Source organism: Arvicanthis niloticus, chromosome 29 (genome assembly GCF_011762505.2).
Source record: "Arvicanthis niloticus isolate mArvNil1 chromosome 29, mArvNil1.pat.X, whole genome shotgun sequence".
Lineage (NCBI taxonomy): Eukaryota > Metazoa > Chordata > Mammalia > Rodentia > Muridae > Arvicanthis > Arvicanthis niloticus.
The window spans coordinates 3,017,913-3,038,958 of record NC_133437.1 but is presented as its reverse complement, the minus strand read 5'-3'; the positions used below and the strand labels follow the sequence as shown (position 1 = coordinate 3,038,958).

The 21,046-nt window shown below is 39.3% G+C and overlaps 1 protein-coding gene across 6 annotated transcripts in view; it reads right to left on the bottom strand.

The window, feature by feature from the left end:
* Nucleotides 1-21,046, bottom strand: part of Mctp1 (multiple C2 and transmembrane domain containing 1) — a 550,355-nt gene that overhangs the window by 365,101 nt on the left and 164,208 nt on the right. For 4 of the 6 annotated variants that reach the window (XM_076927043.1, XM_076927046.1, XM_076927047.1 and 1 more), the window contains exon 1: nucleotides 9,439-9,646. The exons of 1 other annotated variant lie outside the window; for it this stretch is intronic. In XM_076927043.1, the coding sequence (XP_076783158.1) occupies nucleotides 9,439-9,495 (57 nt within the window). In that variant the 5' untranslated portion in view covers nucleotides 9,496-9,646. Of the gene's footprint in view, nucleotides 1-9,438; nucleotides 9,664-21,046 lie in introns of those variants that run through there. One more of the 6 variants, XM_076927044.1, reaches the window with a different exon arrangement.

Here is a 21,046-nt window from a genome sequence, read left to right as displayed (position 1 = left end):
TCCTGACAGCACATAAACTCTTGAATAAGCATTTCTGCACCCTTGAATACCAGGAGGGGAAGGGCTGTAAACGGATGGTGCGTGTGAGGCTCAGACACTGTGGATGGAAGCTTTGCTCTCTGGAAAGGTGGCCAATGCAGACTAGAATTTCTAAAAGTCGGGATGGCAGAATGACGTCACCATGACCATGCAAATGAGCTTTTCTTAAGCCATAACACTGACTAGGGTTTTATTAAAATCTGGCAATCACAGAGGTGAGATGATATATTTTACTCCTCTGCTGGCGTCTGAGAAACTGATAAGGTAGAAATATGTACATATAAAAGTCATTCTATTTGTACTCTTTTCCATAATTCACATGATAGAAAACTAAAGAAATGTCAATAAATCCAAGAGATTTTAATGCAGCTATTCATTATACTCCTCTCCTCCCTCTTTCTCCTCTCTCTCCTCTCTCTCTCTTTCTTTCTCTCTCTCTGTGCATGCGCGTGTGTGTGTCTATGTGTGTGTGCGTGAGGGCGTGTGAGTGTGTGTGCGTGCACGGGTGTGTCTGTGTGTGTGTGCACGTCTGCGTGTGTGCACGTGTGCGTGTGTGCGTGTGTGTGTGTGTGTGTGTCTGTTTGTGTGTGTGTCTGTGTGTCTGTGTTTACTGACACATCAGTTGGCAGATTGATGCTTTACTTCTAGACTCATCTTTGCCATCCAGGAGTAAACCATTCAAGCTGTTCCTGTTTCCCAGCAAAAGCAGGACTAAGCAGCATCCTGTCAATTCTGCAGGACACCACTTCCTACCCTACTAACCTTAGCTGGTAAACACTCAGGATCTTGTAGCAAGATTCCAGCAAATCACTCTGCTTGTCAGATTTTCCCTGCGCATTGCAAGCTTTTCCTCTTCTTTTTCTCGACTGTCTAACATGAATTGATGGCACCACAGATTACTAGACTAGCATGTGCTTGAATTATGATCATGGGCAAAGAGTTGAGGACAGATATTGAGGACACCTCCTGTTTATTCCATCGAGAGGATTTGCGTTCTCACTTTGGGTAGAGAAAGCTAATGTAAAACAAACAAATAAAACAACACGGCAAAACAACATTTCTCAAGGTCACATATCATGTGTGAACTAGAAGATTGGAGGTGCTCTTTTTTTCCCCCTGTTGCACTGGAGATCCACCCCAGGGTGTCTAACATTTGCTTACATCCCCAAGTATGTCTGGGCTTAAGCCCAGTTCTAGTTGAGAATGTGAACTGTACTGATGCCCATGCCACATGGATTTCTCTTCCTATTAACTCCACTATGGGGGCCACACACAGCCTTTTCCCACCAGTCTAGCCTTTCTCTACAGCTGATCCTCTTCATTTTCAGAGAGACCATGTTAATTCCCTCTGAAACACTCCCACTCCTAGGAACATGACAAAGCTATGCCTTGTCAGTACAACCTTGGTTTCCTCGTGCATTTAAGCCCAACTCACGGCGTAAGTTCCACTTGATGCTGATGCTTTGAGGCTCAGGACATTGAGGGAAAACTGCATATTGTGTCTCTTTCTCTGCTCCCCGCCCCGGCACCTCTGCTAGCCACACACAATTCTTACCCTGGTTGCTGAGGGGAAACCTGGCTGAGCACATCTCCCACAGGCAGTGCTTTGTGAGGCCTCCTGCAGAAATCTTTCTCTACCCGTATCTTCCTAAATGGCTATGCTCACACTCCAATGGTTTCCTCAAGTTAATGAGAAGACGTCAGTGTTATGTGCTGGGCCGTAGGATAACAACGTGTACGCCGTGAGTGCTTTCCTGAAAATGTGTATCCTTGACCTCTACTCCCATCCCAGTGGATTCGAATCCCAGAGGCACAGGTCTGAGCATATGGAGGCTGAACAGACTCAGAGGGTAACTTGTACAGCGATACAAGCTGAAGATTTGCCCTATAAGGAATGTCTCAGCATGGTCCACCCAGAACCATAGAGAACTTGTTTGTTGAAGACAGACTCACAGCAATGCCCGTGGCTGATGAAGCTTTGCCACTTTCTCAATAACTGCGGTTGGTTACTACAGGGCATTGCTTAGTCATGGCTGCCACTCATTTGCTGAGGTGACTTGAAGGGCTGAGTATGTATTGTTTACTAACAGAACTTTAGCATTTATGAACTTTTCTGTTGGTTTGAATGCACATCGATTTTTAGGATAAGAAGAATTGGAAGAGGTAACAAAGTATAACAAGTCTTTAATGTAAGAGATTGGTTAAACATGAACTTTTTTGATGAAAAAATGTGTTCACAGTACTAAGTAAATAAGCCAATGGCATACCTTCAGGCATGAGAAAATATTTCTATGTGGAAGTTGACATATATTTTTTCCAGGGCTAGAGAGATGCCTCACTTGTTGCTCTTGCAAAGAACCAAGATTCTGTTCCTAGCACCCATGTGTCAGTACTGTACAACCCTCTGAATCTCACTTACAGAGGATCTGATGTCCTGTTCTGGCTTTTGCAGGTACCAGGCAGAATGATGCAAATAAAACACCCATACACATAAAAATAAAGCAAGTAAATCTTTTAAAACTGTATTTCTTCTTGTTATACTTTCTTACCTCTTCCAATTCTTCATATTCTAAATATATATACACATGTATACATAAGTATATATACATATATGTGTGTGTATATACATACACATACATTTACATATTGTTTTCACCTCCCAAAACCCACAAAATAATTATTTATTGGTTAAAAGTAAGTTGTTCCAAGGTGTGGACAATTAACACTGTAGTAAAAAGTGAAACTTTGGAGCACCATTTAAATGCTAAATTAGATGATGCTGGTCTTGATGATTGACAGAGCAAAATAACCACAAGGTTAGCTGAGAACCCTGTGTTCAGTTGGGGAGCTGGCTGTGTTCTGCTGTGCTCTGGGGAGCTGGATGCACAGCCTTAAGAAACTCATTTGACTGGCCTACAGCAAACTTATCTTCACTTGCAAAATGAGAAAACACGGCTAGCTTTTCTCCAAGGCACTTTTAATTTTTTAGTTCAAAATTTTGTGAGTATGAATTGCTCACTATTCAGGTCAAGTAAAATATTATGGAAATTTTATGGCTGGCTTAATATGTGGAACCACATTTTTATACGTTATCTTAAAATAAAACTGATACTTGGGGGCTGGAGAGATGGCTCCGCGGTTAAGAGCACTGACTGCTCTTCCGAAGGTCCTGAGTTCAATTCCCAGAGAGAGGGAGACTCATCCACTGCTGTTGGGGTTCTAAACTGATGTATTCACTATGGAAACCATCATGAAGGTGTCTGAAGAATCTAAAGATAGAAATGACTGTATGACTCAGCTATAGCACGGTAGGGCACATGCCCCTAAACCCGTGTCCTACACCAAAGAGAGCCCTGCACATCTCCATTGTCTGTCACAACAGTCATAAAGGCTAAGAAATAGAAGCAGTATGGACTTCCATCAGCAGACAAACAGATGATGAAAGTTTGATGCATAGACACAATAGGATTTTATTCAACTGAAAGGAACACACTGTTTCTAAGATAGAGAAATTACTTCCAAAGAAAAACAAGCTGCAGGAAGCAAATGCACTTCCATATTACAAAGTACTTACACACCAAGGAAGGGAATGTTTTCCCAAAGTAACTGTGGGACGTTTTGTTTATAACCAAGGAAAAGAAAACCCGTCTGGTGATTACGTGCTGATTGAGATGATTTTTTTTTTCTTTTTGTTTATAATGCTTGCTTGGTTGAAAGCCAAATATCCAATTTTCCCAATAGAGTCATCTCCATTGTCTACACTTGGATCTATTTAGTTGTGCTTGGTCAAATATTTTTACAGGAAAAAAAAATTGTTTCCCCCTGTCCCTTGGAAAACTTGAAACAATAAGTCTCTTAATACATTTTCTGAAATGTATTTCTGCATGATTTCCTAGCTCAAGCCCCTAGTCACCATCATCATTGGGAGAGTGTTCTTTGTGCCAAATGAATTTGATTGTAAAGCCTCCTATTTTGAGCACTCTAGTGAGATGTTTGTGAGCAGGGAGGTTTCTGCTCGCAGATTTTGAAACAAATGTGTTTTTGCCAGTCACTGAAAATGATTTTTAATATTGTTCCTCAGCCTGCTTTTATTTGTAAGGCCTTCCAATACTTTAAATCATGGTTTGCACTTTCTGTGCCATATGGATAAAAAGACAGAGCTGAAAAAGAACCCCTGAACAATGCCATTCTAGCATTCACTGAAAGGATCAGGAGTATGTGCACATACAGACACAACAGGGATTTTTCCCTAAGAGCCAAAAACAAGCTTTTCAGGTGACTTAATAATATACCACAGTTTCTGCCAATCCCCCATCTAAAAGCACAATTTTCATATCACTTAGAAGAATGGATGACTTTTGCTAGTTCCAAGCATATTTGCACCAATGCTAACCACATCTTACTTGACTCACCAAACAACTTCAACTTATCCCCGCCTATGATGCCCTGTCACTTAGAAGAAAGGTGTACACATCACAAACACGATTAGATGCACTAACATTATTTGTTCTCTTTGCATCTCTGTATCATTTTCTACCACTCAATCCAAATTCCTGACATCAAGACAGTTGGGCTGGTATCTTGCTCTGAATACTGACTACCCAGACTTAATGCCATCCTTTGTATGATGTTAGGGACAAGTGACTCGATTTGTATATGCTTCACCTTTCCTGGCTGTAAAAAGGGAGTAAAATTATAATAGTGCCCGTGACTATAAGGCGGTTATAAGAATAAACTGGACAACTAGTAAAAGGCTTTTATCATTACCTCATCATCATCACCTTGAAAAGAAACACCTGTAAATCAAAGGCTGTAGAGCTTGCATGGCTGTGTTCAGTGCCCTGTAAAATGTCATAGATAAATATTACTAAAGCCTTCCCACTACTGTAATGACTCAAGCAAAGGGATACCAATGCCTAATTCATGAGTCTCTGCTAAATTAAGGTGGGGTTAAAACTCAGCAGGGCATCTCCAGAGTTTATTTGTGCTTATAGCAAATGCACATTCAATGCAATGCTTGGTGCTTATAACAAAGATGACTATGAACCCTTCCATTAGGATCAAACTGCTGCACTGACCTTGAAATTCCCTGGATTACTAATCAATATTTTGTAAACACCTACAGTCGATAAGTGTGATAAAACAAAAATTAAAAATATAAGAACTTGGGGCTTTCCCAAAAGCTGTTGCCTATACATGGGATATGTTCTTCTAGCTGGGATGCTTTGTCTGGTCGTAGTAGGAGAGGATGTGCCTAGCCTTACAGAGACTTGATGTGCCAGGCTGGGGGAATACCTGGTGGGCCCTACCTGCTCAGAGATGAAGGAAAGGAGGGATGGGGGAAGGATTGTGGGAGGGAGTGACCGGGAGGGGGACAGTGGGCAGGATGTAAAGTAAATAAGTAAAACTACACACACACACACACACACACACACACACACACACACACACACACTGTATATGGACTTCATTGCCACCTGCAAAACAAGAGGGTGTCAGCCTTGCAAACAAGTACTGACTTCTTTCTGTCTCTTCTATTCGAGGTCTCCTTCCTTAGACCCCATATCCTCCAGTGCATGGAAACAACAAAGGTAAGACCTCGTGCCTTTTTTTCCCCCCTTCGTCTCCTAGCCACATAGCTGCTCCTTCACACGGGTTTTGAAATCAATGCAAACATGAACCTGGTTGTAAAGCACTGCCTGGCCATATTCACATAATAGCATCACAATCAATTCCATCCACCTGCTGAAGCTGCAACATTGCTGGCCAGTCCAGGAGTGTAACTCACACTCTTCACTCACGTTTTCTATGAAAAGAAATGGTCTTTATGCTTTGAATTCTTAGAAACATGAAATAACCTTTAAAGGAAATTCTTAAGGAACTGCTTTCTACTCTTATGAATGGACTTTTAGAGCTAAAATTTCTTTTTAAAAAATCTCTTGTATTCACTGGTACAGTGATGACACTTCGATAATTATGAAAGTCATAATTTCCTCTAGCCATTGACCTTAATAAGAGATCCGTAAATATAAACTACCTGCACTTATTTTAACAGAAATGGTTGAAAGTGTATTAGTATATTCATTCATTCATTCATTCATTCATTCATAGAAGTTTTCTTTGTCTCTTTTTTCAAAGGCAAGACTTTGGAGAAAATATCATTTTGTAGCCCTTTTCAACGAAGGCAGCAAACAGCTTACTGCATCATTCACAACTTTAAAAGCTAAAACATGCAGTAACACTGGTTAAGCATCTTTATTTTCATGGACTAAATATTGGAATACTTGTACTGTAGAAATCACTAAGAAATATTGAGTTTTGATGACCATCCTATAGACCTAGGCCTTGTAAGATCAGATAGAATAGTCCTCAGTACACAAAGCTTGAGTGTAGAGAGAGCACTGAGTTCTCTGAAACCCTGTGAAGAATAGCTTCTTAGAAGCATGATTAGCAGGGTTTCAAGATTATGATGATGATGATGATGATGATGATGATGATGATGATGATGTTATTTTTACTTTAAAGGGCTGAGCTGAATAGCCCTTTGCAAGTTCAAGACCAGCCTGGACTCCATAGTGAGACATTAGCTCAACTACAACTAAACACGACAAGCATGGCAGTCCAGCACAACAGTGTGTAGGGGAAACAACTGGTAACTCCCTTTGTTTCTTGGCTATCAGGCACACAGAAAGACCCAGATTTACACCTTTGCTCAGATCCTTACTGGATGAAAGTAGGTGCCTTCTTCACGCTCACTAACAGTAACCCCGACTTTCTGAAGTGAAATTTGAGATGTCAAAGCTCCTATGCTATGACTGCATATCCCTCTGGCGATGGTATGTGAGTGTACTTAAGCAGCTCCGTGTGATCACGACTGTAATTTTCAGGGTAAAATGGAGGAGATTATTACTCATGTTTTACACCACATATGCTGCCTTTGTCCTTCCACAGGATTCAGTAGAGATAATAGAATCTAATGTGTCATCTGTAAGGATAAAATCGTCAGGAATCAGAAGGATCATGCTGTATATTGTTTCCTATGCTTTGGTTCTTTATTAAGAACATCTCAAGGTCTTATTAAAAGAAAAAAATAAGAGGGAAAACACACTTGGTATCTCATGACTTAGTTTCCAGTACAGACAAAGCATATATTGATTTTAGTTGAAAACACTTAATTGCCACTCAATAAACATTATTTTGAGAGTGACTTTCCTAGTGTTATTTGAAATTTGAAAAGCCACTGGGACTTAAAATTGGGGGATCTTCTTTCCCTAGAGCTTAACTTTGCAATATATTTTACATAATTTGGATATTAACAAGAAAAATTAATTTACAAATTGGAAAGAAACGAGACCTTCGTTTTTAAGTAAAGTGCTGATTATCTTTGGCATCTCAAACTCCTCTACTTTAATAAAACACAGAAACAACCCCTTAGAAATGCATGGATTGTTTATTTCAGAGATCTAGGGGCTTCCTCATGCCGGAACCCTGCACAATCGTTCAGGCTGGTTTTGCCCATGTCTTTTTCACCCATTTCTTCAACTAAATCAGCATGTGGGTTGAGAAATGAAATATTATCTTGTTTGTGTGTGATGTTTGTACCACTGACACACTCCTCGGCAGAGGAAGGGAGCCAGGAAAACAGCGAAAGAACAGGCACGAGAAAGGATGAGGGGAACCACCATGCCTCCTGTGGTCGGCCACCTCAGGCACAAGCTGTAAAACACTGCTGGGAAAGGGCATATTATAAACTGTGGCTCTGATAACATCACATCAGCCTGAGTTCCCATTCACACCAAGGGTCTGGCCACTGTAATCCACACTGAGAACTCAGAAGCAAGGCAAAGCACAATTAATTAGATATTCTTTTGCTTTAATTCCGTGTATTTTGTTACACTCCTTTAATTGAATTGCTTCCAGTATACTGTTTGATAAACTAGAATATCTCCCCCCTTGTCCAAGTTAAAAAAAATAGAGTATAATATATATTCTAGCACCAAAATATTCTATTTATCACATGTATCATGATTTGGGAATATATGGTTTTTGCTTTTTTTTTTTCTTCAATATTTAAGGTCCCGAATGTTCTCATAGTGGAACCATTTTCTAATAGAGCTTTTGTTCTCAAGTGCTCCTTTGAATATGCTTGAAAGTTAAAATAAATTTAGTTCATCCTCTAAAAAAGAGGAAAGCCCATTTTCCTTCCATAAACTCATTAACCCTTTGACCTTTGCAAAACTATTAATTATTGACTATATTTCTAGTGAAAAGTAACCTCTATGTTTTAGATAGAATCTAGCAGTTTTTTAGTGTATTTAAATTTGAACAGAAATGAAGAATTCCTAAGCATGACAGTGAGTCAATTAGGAAGAAAGTATTTATAATACCAACTGTCATTAGTACATTAAGAACTCAACTCATTACTATCCTACAAATTTATAGCTAGAGCTCTCAAAATCAAATTAGCTGCTTCTTCCATGTCAAATGAAGTTAATGGCTTTAAATATAAGCATCTAAAGTTAAACGACACAAAAATGCCTGTCCTAAATTCTACATTTGATGTCATTTTCTTGAATCAGTCAGTTATCTGATTCAAAAGAATTGTTATCTTTAATCCCAACCTCTTAGCTTAAACAAAGCTATCAGTCATTTTCTACACACATTTCTCTACGCACCAACCTGTACCATGATTGTCTCACAACATGGATGCTGTGGGAAACAAGCTCACATATGTTTTAAAACAAACAGTCCAACCTGAAGTTCCTAAGCCCACAGCCTCTCACTTAGGTTCAAGTCCACACATGGCAGGACAAGAGGCTATTGCTACCTTTACATTTAATTTTTCAGTTACTGAGACCTTCTTTTTATGCCAGTAGAGAACGATAATCATTTAGGGAAAAAAATGCAAAGTTGTATTTATTTGAATATTAATTTGATATAACCTTTAATAGAAACAAGATAACAAAATGAAAAAAGACCCCCCCCCAAGCTGAACAATAATCATTTAGGGAAAAAAAATGCAAAGCTTTATTTATTTGAATATTAATTTGATATAACCTTTAATAGAAACCACATGATAACAAAATGGAAAAAGACTCCCAAACTGATATCCTGAAATAACTAATTCTTAAAAACAGCCTAAAGCGATGTAAGGCTAACAGAGTCTCAACATTTCCAAGGTTCTGCCTTTTTCATAAACAAATTCCAAGAGAACACTGATCTTTTAAATTGGGTCTCCCATAAGTGAGATACATTCTAAGCCCAAAATACAAACATCAGACACATAGATACCATGCCCAGTATTCAGGGAGAGGACATTTTCTGAGGCACAATCCTAAAACTGCCACACGCATTTCAAGCTGCCACAACCCAAAGAGTAAATCCAAATCTTGCACTTACCTTATGACAAACGAGTGGTAAATTGCAGAAACTTTTCAGCCTGTAGCTATCTAGCATAATGCTTGAGAAATGAACAAATCATCTTTCACCCTGTGCAGAGTTGCATTTCCAGACTTGGCTTTCTTCACAGAACACAGCCGCCGCGAGTGTCTGTTCACCTCCAGGGGAGAGCAACAGCCTCTCAGCACTGAGCACTTGCTGCTCTGAACTGCAGAGACTTAGAGTGAAAGTAGGAGGGACCAGTGAGGTTTAAATACCACCCATTGCTTCAGATTCACAGGATATGACTCAATGCCCAAATCAGTAAGAGGAGAATTTCCCTTTGCAAACTGTTAGTGCAAATTACATAAATAACATCATTTCTGGAAACCTACAATTTTTACAAACTACATATATCTTTATTTACCTTTTTTGTAATCAACCTCATCCATGAAAAAAGCCACAGTAAAAAATGAGAATCATATCACACATGGTACAAAGAAAATATTTGCTGGCTCTTTGCAGTAAACTGATTTAATATTATTAAAGATGTGTGAACTTGACATTTACCAAAGAGGTTTTGTGTGTGTGTGTGTGTGTGTGTGTGTGTGTGTATTCTTAATAATCTTAAATATGTATGTATATATACTTATACATAAATATACAAATATATACATATATATTTATACATATAATGTATAACAAGGATCATTCTCACATAATGCATATTCTCACACAGTACAGTTGTTTGTTGTGATCAGTTTGTCTGCATTAGTAATAAATTCTAAGTAGCCAATAATGTGTCAGTTTTGCATTAAGGACAGAAACCAATAAAGTACTTCTCATGGTATCATTTGATCCCTCTACCTTATTCCTCCACGTCTTTCACTGTCTTCTGTCTGTCTGCTATATGAGTCTGGATCCGTGCCTGCATAAATGCTGTGTTGTGAATCTGTCCCTGTGTCTGTCTTGGGTGAGTGCCTGTCTGTGTTTCTGGGATCTTCCCAATATGCTCATAAGAGTTCAAGCTATCCTCTTCTCATCCTTGGTGCTCCAAAATGCTTCACTGATGCATTAATGTTCCTCACACAGCCTCACTTGTTTCTCACACAAGACTCCAAGATGCATAAATGTAATGTATTCAAGATTCTTCACATGAGGCAGCACAGTGTAGACAGCCTGAATGCATTAATACTTCTTGGTGTCACTTGACCAAGAATGAGCCCAGATTTGAATTCACTACTTTGTTCTCCCCGTTTCTTCTATCATCCCTGTCTGTTTGTTGGGTATGGATTTGTGCTTGCCTAAGGCTCTCTCTGTCCATGTCTGAGTCCCTAACAAAGAGTTTTGCTTCCTCTTTTACTGAACAGCACAGAAAGTGCTGAAAAGGATACACTTTGCAAAAATCTTTAGCAGAGGTTTATAAGGTATTAAGTCACTGATTCCAACTGACCTAAATTAAAAAAAAAAAACAATACTACAAACATAATTTATTACCAAGCAATATCTATATGCTGCCTTCAACATTTATAATGGATATTTATTTAGTAAGACAGCTTTCAACCTAATATTTTCTGTTTTCAGCAAATGAGTATCATCACACATGTACAAATTATACATGTGTTACTCTTGGGTCAAGGGAATAGAAGAGTGTATAGTTTAAGGTGGTAGCTGTACATTAGCTTAAATTGCTTACATGGGAAATCTAAGGCAAGTAAAGTTGTTTGTTACATTGTTCACTTAAAGGCAGGTTAAACAGATGGGCTGAGTGCACAGTAGGACAGCAGTCCTAAGTCTCAGGTGACCTCAAGGCGTATAATTAATTGTCTATAAGGTCCAGAGAAAGTACTAGCTGCCCTGAATGTAAGAGACATCTGAATGGGAATGCATTGCCATAGTTTCTAGTACTCTGCCAAAGATTGATACTAAGCATAGCTAGGCACTGTGGCATTAATCTGAATCTTAGGATTTCCATTTATCCTGTCTGCAAAAGCATAAAATCAGCATGTTCTATGTACACAGCTATAGCACTAGACTCAAGGGTGAGTATATGATCTATCAATGAAAACCAGCCTCTTCCCTTTCACTGATACAAAGAAAGACGATGATTTTTATAGAATCTAAGCCTAGACCTGCTGGTTGTCATATTTGGTGAAAGATATGATGCTGTCTAAAGTAAGCCAAGCAAAAGAAAAACCAAAGGTAAAAACATAAAGGACAGATCTCTGATGCCACCACCACAGCCACCACCACAGGCACAACACAGCTGCCACCAAAGCCACCACCACAGCCATCACCACAGCAGCCACCATAGCACCACCACAACCACCACCACCACAGCTGCCACCACAGCCACCACCACAGCCACCATCACAGCGCCACCACGGTGCCACCACAGTCACCACCACAGCCGCCATCACAACCACCACCACATCATCACCACAGCCACCACCACAGCTGCCACCACAGCCACCACCACAGCACCACGACAGCCACCATCACAACCACCACCATAGCCACCATCACAGTTGCCTCCACCACAGTCACAATAGCCATCACAGCCATCACCACAGTCACCGCAGCCATCATAGCCACCACAGCCACAACCACCATAGCCACCACCGCAGCCACCACAGCCACCACAGCTACCTCAGCCGCCACCACAGCTAACATAGACGCCACCACAGCTACCATAGACGCCACCACAGCTACCATAGACGCCACCACAGCCACCACTGCCACATTTCCCATATCTTGCCCTGCATTAAGTCATGTTCTCTCTCTGCAGCAAAGATGGACATAGTAGACTATTCAGAGTGGAATTGTCTATAATACGAAAGGCTTTGCCATGGGTCATGAACAGTGAAATAGTTAAATTAATAAGGGGTTAATCTGAGTAGTACTGCATACTAAGAAATAGTATGTACTTATTTTGTTCTTAATAATCAGGCTCTATAGATACACTATAGGCAAAGTTCCTTTAAGTGTTAAATGAAATCAACAAGCTACAGCAAAATTCATAGTCTCATCTATGAGACAAATTCTTATGCAAATTGATAGACACAGTCTGTCTACAGGACTTCGTATCAATTTTGAACAGGTAACTATGTCCAAAAAGAAGATTTAAAGGGAATGATAGGAAGCTGTCAGGAATCCAATCCATTTGCTTAGTTTTTTATCTATTAAATAAGTCATATAAAATAAAAATTAATCAATGTATCCTATAGGCAACTTGAGAACATGTTACTTTAAAATGTAATTTAACGTTTTAACTTACATATATTACAGCATTATACTCACTTTAAATGGACTCTCCTTTGTTATTTTTCAAAACAGTATACATAAATCAAAGAGCTCTTCTCTGGACCAACGTCCAATTTTTATGAGCCCCAGTTTATGTTTTCTCTGATTTTTCCATCTGGCTAAAGGGTATGCCAAAGTCATAACAGAGGCACAAACAGGACAGAGAGACAGAAACAGACAGCTGGGTACATTAGACTCTCCAGTGTGTCTGCCCACGTTTGCCAACATCTTTGATTTTTCTGTTGGCCTCCTGTAAGAGATTTTACTGGCTTCATATAATGTGGCTTGGATAAATACAAAAACACTCCAGCCTCCATAGTAATATCTCTTATATTAATATTCGTTAGGTTACAATGAATAAGATGGCATATAAAGTGATTTGGTGAAATTTTTCTTCGTTTCTGAATTGAATGCAGCAACTACGTTCCTAATTAACACAAAATTTAACACTTTGGTTGCTTTTAGGGCTTGTTCTAGTACTCAAATATCTTTGAGAATATCCACAATGTCTCATGCTTCACTTCCTTACATGTCTACAACACTCCCTTATTAAAGTTTACATAGTAAAAATGCTTAAGAGTCCAATGAGGCAGTAGAAGGCCTTATGACTTTTATTAGGGGAAATTTTGTTTTAGAAGCAGAGTGTCCTTTAGCCCAGGCTTGATAAGACTGGGAAGTTGCTATTTACCATCCTCACATCTCCTAAGGACTGAGTTTCCAGATATGTGGCACCATGCCCATGATTTGTGTGTTGTTTGAAGCAGAGCCTCACTGGGTTGGTGAGGATGGCCAGGAAGGAACTCATTAGACAACCCATATTAGTTTACAACTCAAATCTCCTTCCCCTAGCCTTGTGAGTGCTGGTGTTGCAGGCGAATGCCACCACATTTGCTTGGTTTCCCTTTGACTCATGAGAACAGCAAGGAATGAATTTTTGCAGAGTTGACAAGTTGATATAAATATTGTTCTGTTTTATTCTTAAAGCACTTCTAATTGCTTAAATCTTCTATGTAAACTGCGAATATTCTCTTGCCTCCACCTAAATTCTTGACATTATGCCAAATTTGGTTAAGATTTTCTGGAAGAAATAAAATACCATGGGTCTGTTTTCAATAGTACTCACTTCTGTCTATTCAAAAAAATATATTCTTTTGAAACTATCAGAGGACAAAGTAGAGAGAATGCTTCAAGATACAGACACAGGTAAGGACTCTGTGAATAGACTCCAAACACCCAGGAGATAAGATCAGTATTTGACAATTGGGATTTCATAAAAATAAACAGTTTTCTCAAAGCAAAAGATATACTACCTGAGAAGATAATCTCATCAGGAGAGATAGTTTTATACATGCAAGTCATTGTGTTATCAAATTAAACATATCACTTCTTCACGTCAAAAATCTTTCAAAATGTGTTTTCCAAGCTTTTTGGAACACATAGTACACAATTCTACCTATGTTCATCCTGCCATTCAATAACACACCAGAACTTCTACAAATGGTAGAAAGCCAGCAATCTCTCTTTCTCTTCTTATAGTGTGACTCATCTCACGCCATGGTTCTGCCTTCATGACCTGTTCTGAATGCTATTTTTTTCCCTTAAACATTCATTCTCTACCACCATAGAGGTTTAGGCTTCAGCATAGAAATTTGGAGTGTGAGGACACAGAAATTAATTCATTAAACTGTTCTTGTTTTCTTTCCTCAGAGATCTTCAATTGTTGTTTGCAAGAACTAACTTTTACTCCTCCTGTTTCTTACCTCTCACTTTATTACAACTCTCCACCACAGGGTCTCAACCACCACAGAGATGCCCACAACACAAAGGTCACTGATGACATTGACAAATATGTCAGGTACATATTTCAAGATTTTAAGTTTCATTTTTATATTCTTTATACATCATATGGTTTACATAAGTATATTTTAAATATAATATTTTAATAATCCTTTGAGAGTTTTGTATTATATATACTTCATATATTTTATGTATATGGAGAGAGATATCATCTTCATTTCCGCTGCTGCTCCAACTCCTCCAGAATCCACCCCACCTGCCTACCACCAAGTTCATGTTCTCTCTCTCTCTCTCTCTCTCTCTCTCTCACACACACACACACACACACACACACACACACACACACACACACACACACACACACACACATGAAGTTCAACTTGTGCTGCCCATATACACCAGTGTGTAGGGTCATCCATTAGAGCATGGTTGACCTGCCAGGGATTGCATTCTTAAAGAAAACTGACTCTCCGTTCCCCAGAAGACATTGACTGTCCATGTCTTCTCAGTTATGGATGGAAGCTCACAAATCCCTTTTTATTCCATGCTATAAGGCTGACCGGTTTGATCCTGTGCATGTCATACGCAGACATCCACAGATGCTGTGAGTTCACATGTGCAACATTCCTTGTTATGTCCAAAAGATGTTGTTTAACTCTGGTCCCTTCCAACATCTGGCTCTTACAATGGGAGTGTAGGTCAAAGGACATGGTAGGAGGAAAGTAGCTAACACTAATAATAATGTCTGAAAAAAGTCCATATGGAAACCTACTATACACACACACACACACACACACACACATATATATATCCAATTAAAAAAATTTTATACTCTATATACAGTCTAAATAATAAATAGGATAAAATAATATGTATATATACATTATAAATAGTAAATATTATATATATATCCAATTAAAATTTTTATACCCTATTTACTATTTAGAATGTATTCTAAATACAAAAATAGTAAATAAGGTATAAAATTTTTTAGTTGGAGTTATCCTACACAGGGTGTCATATTCATCCCAGAAACCATAGGTTGTGTCAAATCCCAGTACCAGGTGTGGGATACCCTCATCAAGTTATAGGTCAGAGGTATCCTTGAGACCCCCAAAACAACACAGGCTTACTGCATTTGCCTTTGGTTATCCACCAGAACTTTATTATAAAGCACAGGACACAGAGAAGTCAAGTTGGTACTAACCAGGCATCTTCATCCATGCTTGCTAGCTTTCACTGTACCCTAGTAGGTGCTATAAAGGCTGAGCAGGGAAGGGACATCAACACCAATGTTACCTAGCTGTTCACCTTGTGAACTATAATGTTACAAAAATGGCTCAAATGTTACGGGGTAACCGATTGTGCTCTGATTGGGCATAAGGCCAGCACCACTAGTGGAAACTCACACTAAGTCTTCATGATTGGGGAGCCTGTGGACAACAGAAGTAAACCAATTACTATTATTTTGCCAAATAGACATAGGATCAAACTACTCCCTAAATTTCAATCTACATATCCATAGATAAATGTTTCTCTCTGACTCCTTCAAGGAAATTTCCTTGGTTGATGTAGAATCTCAAAACTGGCCAAAGTGCAGAATAAAGGCGGCAATGGAGGTCTTGCCCTAAGGCTAAGGGATCATAGTGGGAAAAGGGCAGAGGGACATGCAGATATTTTATACAAGAACACAATGTACTTAGAGCTTTCTCTCCTATATGTGTCCCTGATCTCAACCCTTTCTGATCCTTTCAGTCCCCTTGGTTTACCAAGGAAGTGTTGCCCTCTTTCATGTCATATATGATTTTCTGTTCTCTATATAAAATCAAGGAATTACAAAGAAGATGATTAAAATACGCAGATTTGTTTTCTCTAAAACTGACTTAATTTCATTAACATGACTATCTCCAAATGTGTCTTATTTTGTTCTTTGTTATATCTGAAAGTTTTCCATTGTGTTTATGTAGTACAATTCCCTTGCTATCATTTATTGATAGACATCTCAGTTGGTTCCATAACTTAAGTTATTGGGAATATTGCAATAAGTAATGGTGTTCTGCTTATCTCTATGAAATACTGATTTGGAGTCCTTTGGAAAAATACCCAGGAATAATACAGGTGGGTCTTTTGACAGATCTAGGTTTAGATTTTGAGCAGTATCCATAATTATTTCTCTAGTGCCTGGGTAGTTTATCTTTCCACCAGCAGCAGAAGCAGGTTCCCTTGTCTATTTCTTTATGAGCACGTAAGTCCATTCCTAGGGCACCTACATCCATACTTTGTCCCCATCCCTGCCAGTGAGGGTGGAAATATTTATGTTCTAATGACTGCCAATTTGACTGGGATGAAATATAATCTCAATGCAGTTTTATGCTTTCAAAACTTACTTATTATCTTGCATGAGTATGTGTGTGCGTGCTGCTCTCTCTCTGCAATGCCTGTTGGACACATGCTATTTAGAATTGGGCCTAAAATGGCTGATCAATCCTGGTTGTAGAAATATGTATTTCTTCTAACAGGCCTCTGTAGCACACTACTTATCTCTGGTGTATTTTGGAAGCAGCAATCTCTTTGCTAAGTTTTACTCGATGTGACTTAATATCTATTAACAAATTTTTATAACATCAATTCTATTACTTTGAGGCTTCTACAATAATACATAAGAATGGGTAGCCATTTATCCTTTAGTGTCTTCTTCCATGTTTTAAAATTTTACTTTCCTACAGAAAATGTATGAGATGGTTTTCTTGGATTCTTTCTGAGTATGAGAACTTGTCTTATGAAAAGCTCAATCTGTCATCACAAAGCACCTGTCTGTGCCCCATACTGTGTGTTAGAGTACAGACATGAAACAGCTCATGCAATCACTACATTTATTCTGCAATTAAAGGAAGCACTGTAACAGAACTGATAATAATGATGAAACTGATGCTGATGAAGAAGTGACCACCTGCCAGAGACTATGTTAACACATTCACGCTTAAACAATAGATGAAAGCGGATACAGAAGAGTATTCTTACATGAACAAGTATACATCTATACATACTCTTGGTACAGAGAGAGGTAATATAACTTAGATCCCCACATGTCATTAAAAATGGTCATATTTGATGTAGCATAGACCCATGAGATATACTAGACCTGGGAAAGATTTATATTTTCTTACCAAGACCTACTTATATCACTCGGAAATAAGTCCTTTATTAAGAAGATTAATAGCAAATACAGGGAAAGACAGGCTATTAATTTGAAAATAAACCATTTCCCTGAGGGACAAGTACCTTTTAAAATAAAACTTTACTTTGTTTTTAAGTGTGTGTGTGTGTGTGTGTGTGTGTGTGTGTGTGTGTGTGTAGCTGAGTGTGGGAGTTCAGAATCCCAGAATAGGGCTTTGGATCCCCTGGAGCTGGTGTTATAAGTGGTTATGTTGTAAGCCTAACATGGATGCTGGGACTTGAATTTGGGGCCTTTACCATAGCAGTGCATGCTCCTAACTACTGAACCACTTCTCAGGCTCTCTGCAAGTTCAGTTTTACAGTTAGTGAGCCAATTAGTTTCTCTATTCATTACAGAAAACAGTATTTCATAAAAACTGTAGCTCTCTGGACTTAACAAATGTACATATACCCTGCTATATCAGATTATTAATAATTCACAACTGAAGTTAAGAATAGGCTCTTGTTAACTGAAACAAATCACATAATAAAATATGTTTGTAGATAATGCATGCAACTAAATCACTTGTAAATGCAGATGTGGACATTAGAATTCTCTGAGAGCAGATTATAGAGCCTCAAAAAAGTCAAGAAAATGAGAATCCTTAATATTCTTTGGCCTGGAGGGAAAAGGGGCTTTTGAGCTAAAAATAGCTCCCAGTGACCATCACACCATTTATTTCCCAGGGAAAGTTTGAAAGGCATCTTACTTCCTTGAGGCTATGAGGTTTACACTTCAGCCTTCATGGCACCGTAACCCTCCAGGACTTACAGACACAAATGTGTTTTTCCTACTTGGATGTGACAGTGAAGTAGATCTGAAAATAAGAAAATAAGTCTTACATTTGAGAATTAAACTATGAAATAAAACTGTAATAGGTCAAAACATTGAAAAACAGCTGCAATTTCAATTGTCAGAGTAATACAAACTCAAATGCCTAGAGGCACACACATTAACAAGAGGTAATGTAGACAAGTGAGTGCCCCAGAACCAGAGGGGATTATGGAGGCCTGAATAGATGGCAGGAATCAAGTCTCATTGAAAGAAGACAGTTTCAAATCAGTTCCTGCATGGCTAACCTCATGTGTGAAGGAGTCAAGTCTCTGGATTTTAAAGGAAAGACTAAAAATATGTTACATCAATAGTTATATAGTTAAAACAGCCCCTCTGAAGTATAAGATACACTAAAGCTTTTAAAGAGCAGGTGTATCCACAGACAGTCTGTAACTTTAGGTGTGGTAATCACATGCTGTCTTACCTATCAAGCAGGTACAGGTTGTGTAGGCAAAGACATAATAAAGACTAGTATGAGAAGCCCATAGCTATTCAAATGCTGAATAGGGCATTTAAATCTGGCGGTATTCCCTTCCATTTTTTTCTGGATATTTTGCCATGTTTTTGTTTTTTAATTATGTTTTTATTGAATATTTTATTTACATTTCAAATGTTACCCTCTTAACCCATTTCCCTGCCCCCCTTCCTATCCCACCTTCTATCCTCCTGCTTTTATGAGGATGTGCCCCAACTCACCCACCCAACCACTCCCACATATTTTTAGTCTTTCTTTTAAAAATCCAGAGATTTGACTTTTTCACACATGAGGTTAGCCATGCAGGAACTGATTTGAAACTGTCTTCTTTCAATGAGACTTGATTCCTGCCATCTATTCAGGCCTCCATAATCCCCTCTGGTTCTGGGGCACTCACTTGTCTACATTACCTCTTGTTAATGTGTGTGCCTCTAGGCATTTGAGTTTGTATTACTCCGACAATTGAAATTGCATCTGTTTTTCAATGTTTTGACCTATTATAGTTTTATTTTATCCCTACCCTCAAATTCTTCCATTCGAATTCGGTGTCCAGCCTTCATGGGATCAAAGATCTCTCCCGCCTATGCCTGACAAGGCCATTCTCCCCTACATATACAGATAGAGTCATGGGTCCCTCCCTATGTGCTCCCAGGCTGGTGGTTTGGACCCTGGCAACTCTGGTTGGTTGGTATTGTTGCTCTCCTCATGGGGCCACAAACCCTTTCAGCTCCTTTAGCTCCTTCTCTCTAACTCCTCCATTGGGAACCCCATGATCAGCTCAATGGTTAGCTGTGAGCATCCACCTCTGAGTATGTTAGACTCCAGCAGACCTCTAAGGAGACAGCTATATAAGGCTCTTGTCAGCCTGCACTTCCTGCCATCCACATTAGTGTCTACCTTTGGTGACTGCTCACGGGATGGATACCCAGGTGGAATGTTCTCCAGACGGCCCCTCCTGTGGGGAGCTGACAGAAGGCGGCTATCATCCTTGCAGCCATCTTGAGCCATATACCCTGACAGGAGACTTGTTTACAATAGCCTACAACAGCTGAGCACACTCTGATAACATCTTGTTTTAGATACCCAGGATTTTCCCTTGGGTGTGTGAGACTTAAAGGTATGATTTAGAGCCGAGACTTACAGATGTGACTTAAGGTTGTAACTTAAAGACAAGACTTGAGGGCGTGACTTAAAGGCATGGCTTAGAAGTGAAACATATAAAAGGCAAGAGGCAGACAGAAGAAATTATTAGACACTTGAGACTTGGAAAGAGAATTAGGAATTAGACACTTGTACTAGAGACTCAAGACTTAGAATTTGGAAGAGAACTTGGAACTGGGAAAGAGACTAGCAACTTAGAACGAAGAGAAGGACTTGAGACTTATTACAGCTGGGACTAAAATTAGGACCTGATGCTTGGTGCTAGAAACTAGGGTCTTGGAACTAGAGAATTGGAGAGAAGAGAGACTGAAGAATAAAGGGGATTGAATCACACTCTGTCTGGTCTCCATTCTTCGCGTCTGTCCTCACTCTCTTTCTTGCTGAACCCTGACCCGTGGACCAGAGCAGCTTGGGGCAGTGCAGGCTCTAACAACTTAGCATCCAAAGCTTTTGGCAGTGTGGGTTCCAACATTGTCAGAGCGGTCCGCAACACTTTGGCACCCAACGCAGGGCAGTGCGGTCTAGCAACATCCCTCCTTCAGTTTCTGTCCCACATTTTGTCTCCATATTTGCTCCCTTGAGTATTTTGTTACTCCTTCTAAGAAGTTCTTAATGTGAACCTGCATTTCTAAACCTGTGAGTCCAAGAACAACCTGCACTTTTGATCCCATGCTAACCACGCTTATTTATGATTCAGAAGTCTGGCATCTTCTCTAGGATGACTTCAAGCAGAACTTGTTTAACACTCAAGGGACTTGAGGAACAACATAACAACAACCTCCCATTATGAATTAAGAAGAGAACAGGTTGGTTAGAGACGTGTGTCTACAGGTGGAACACCT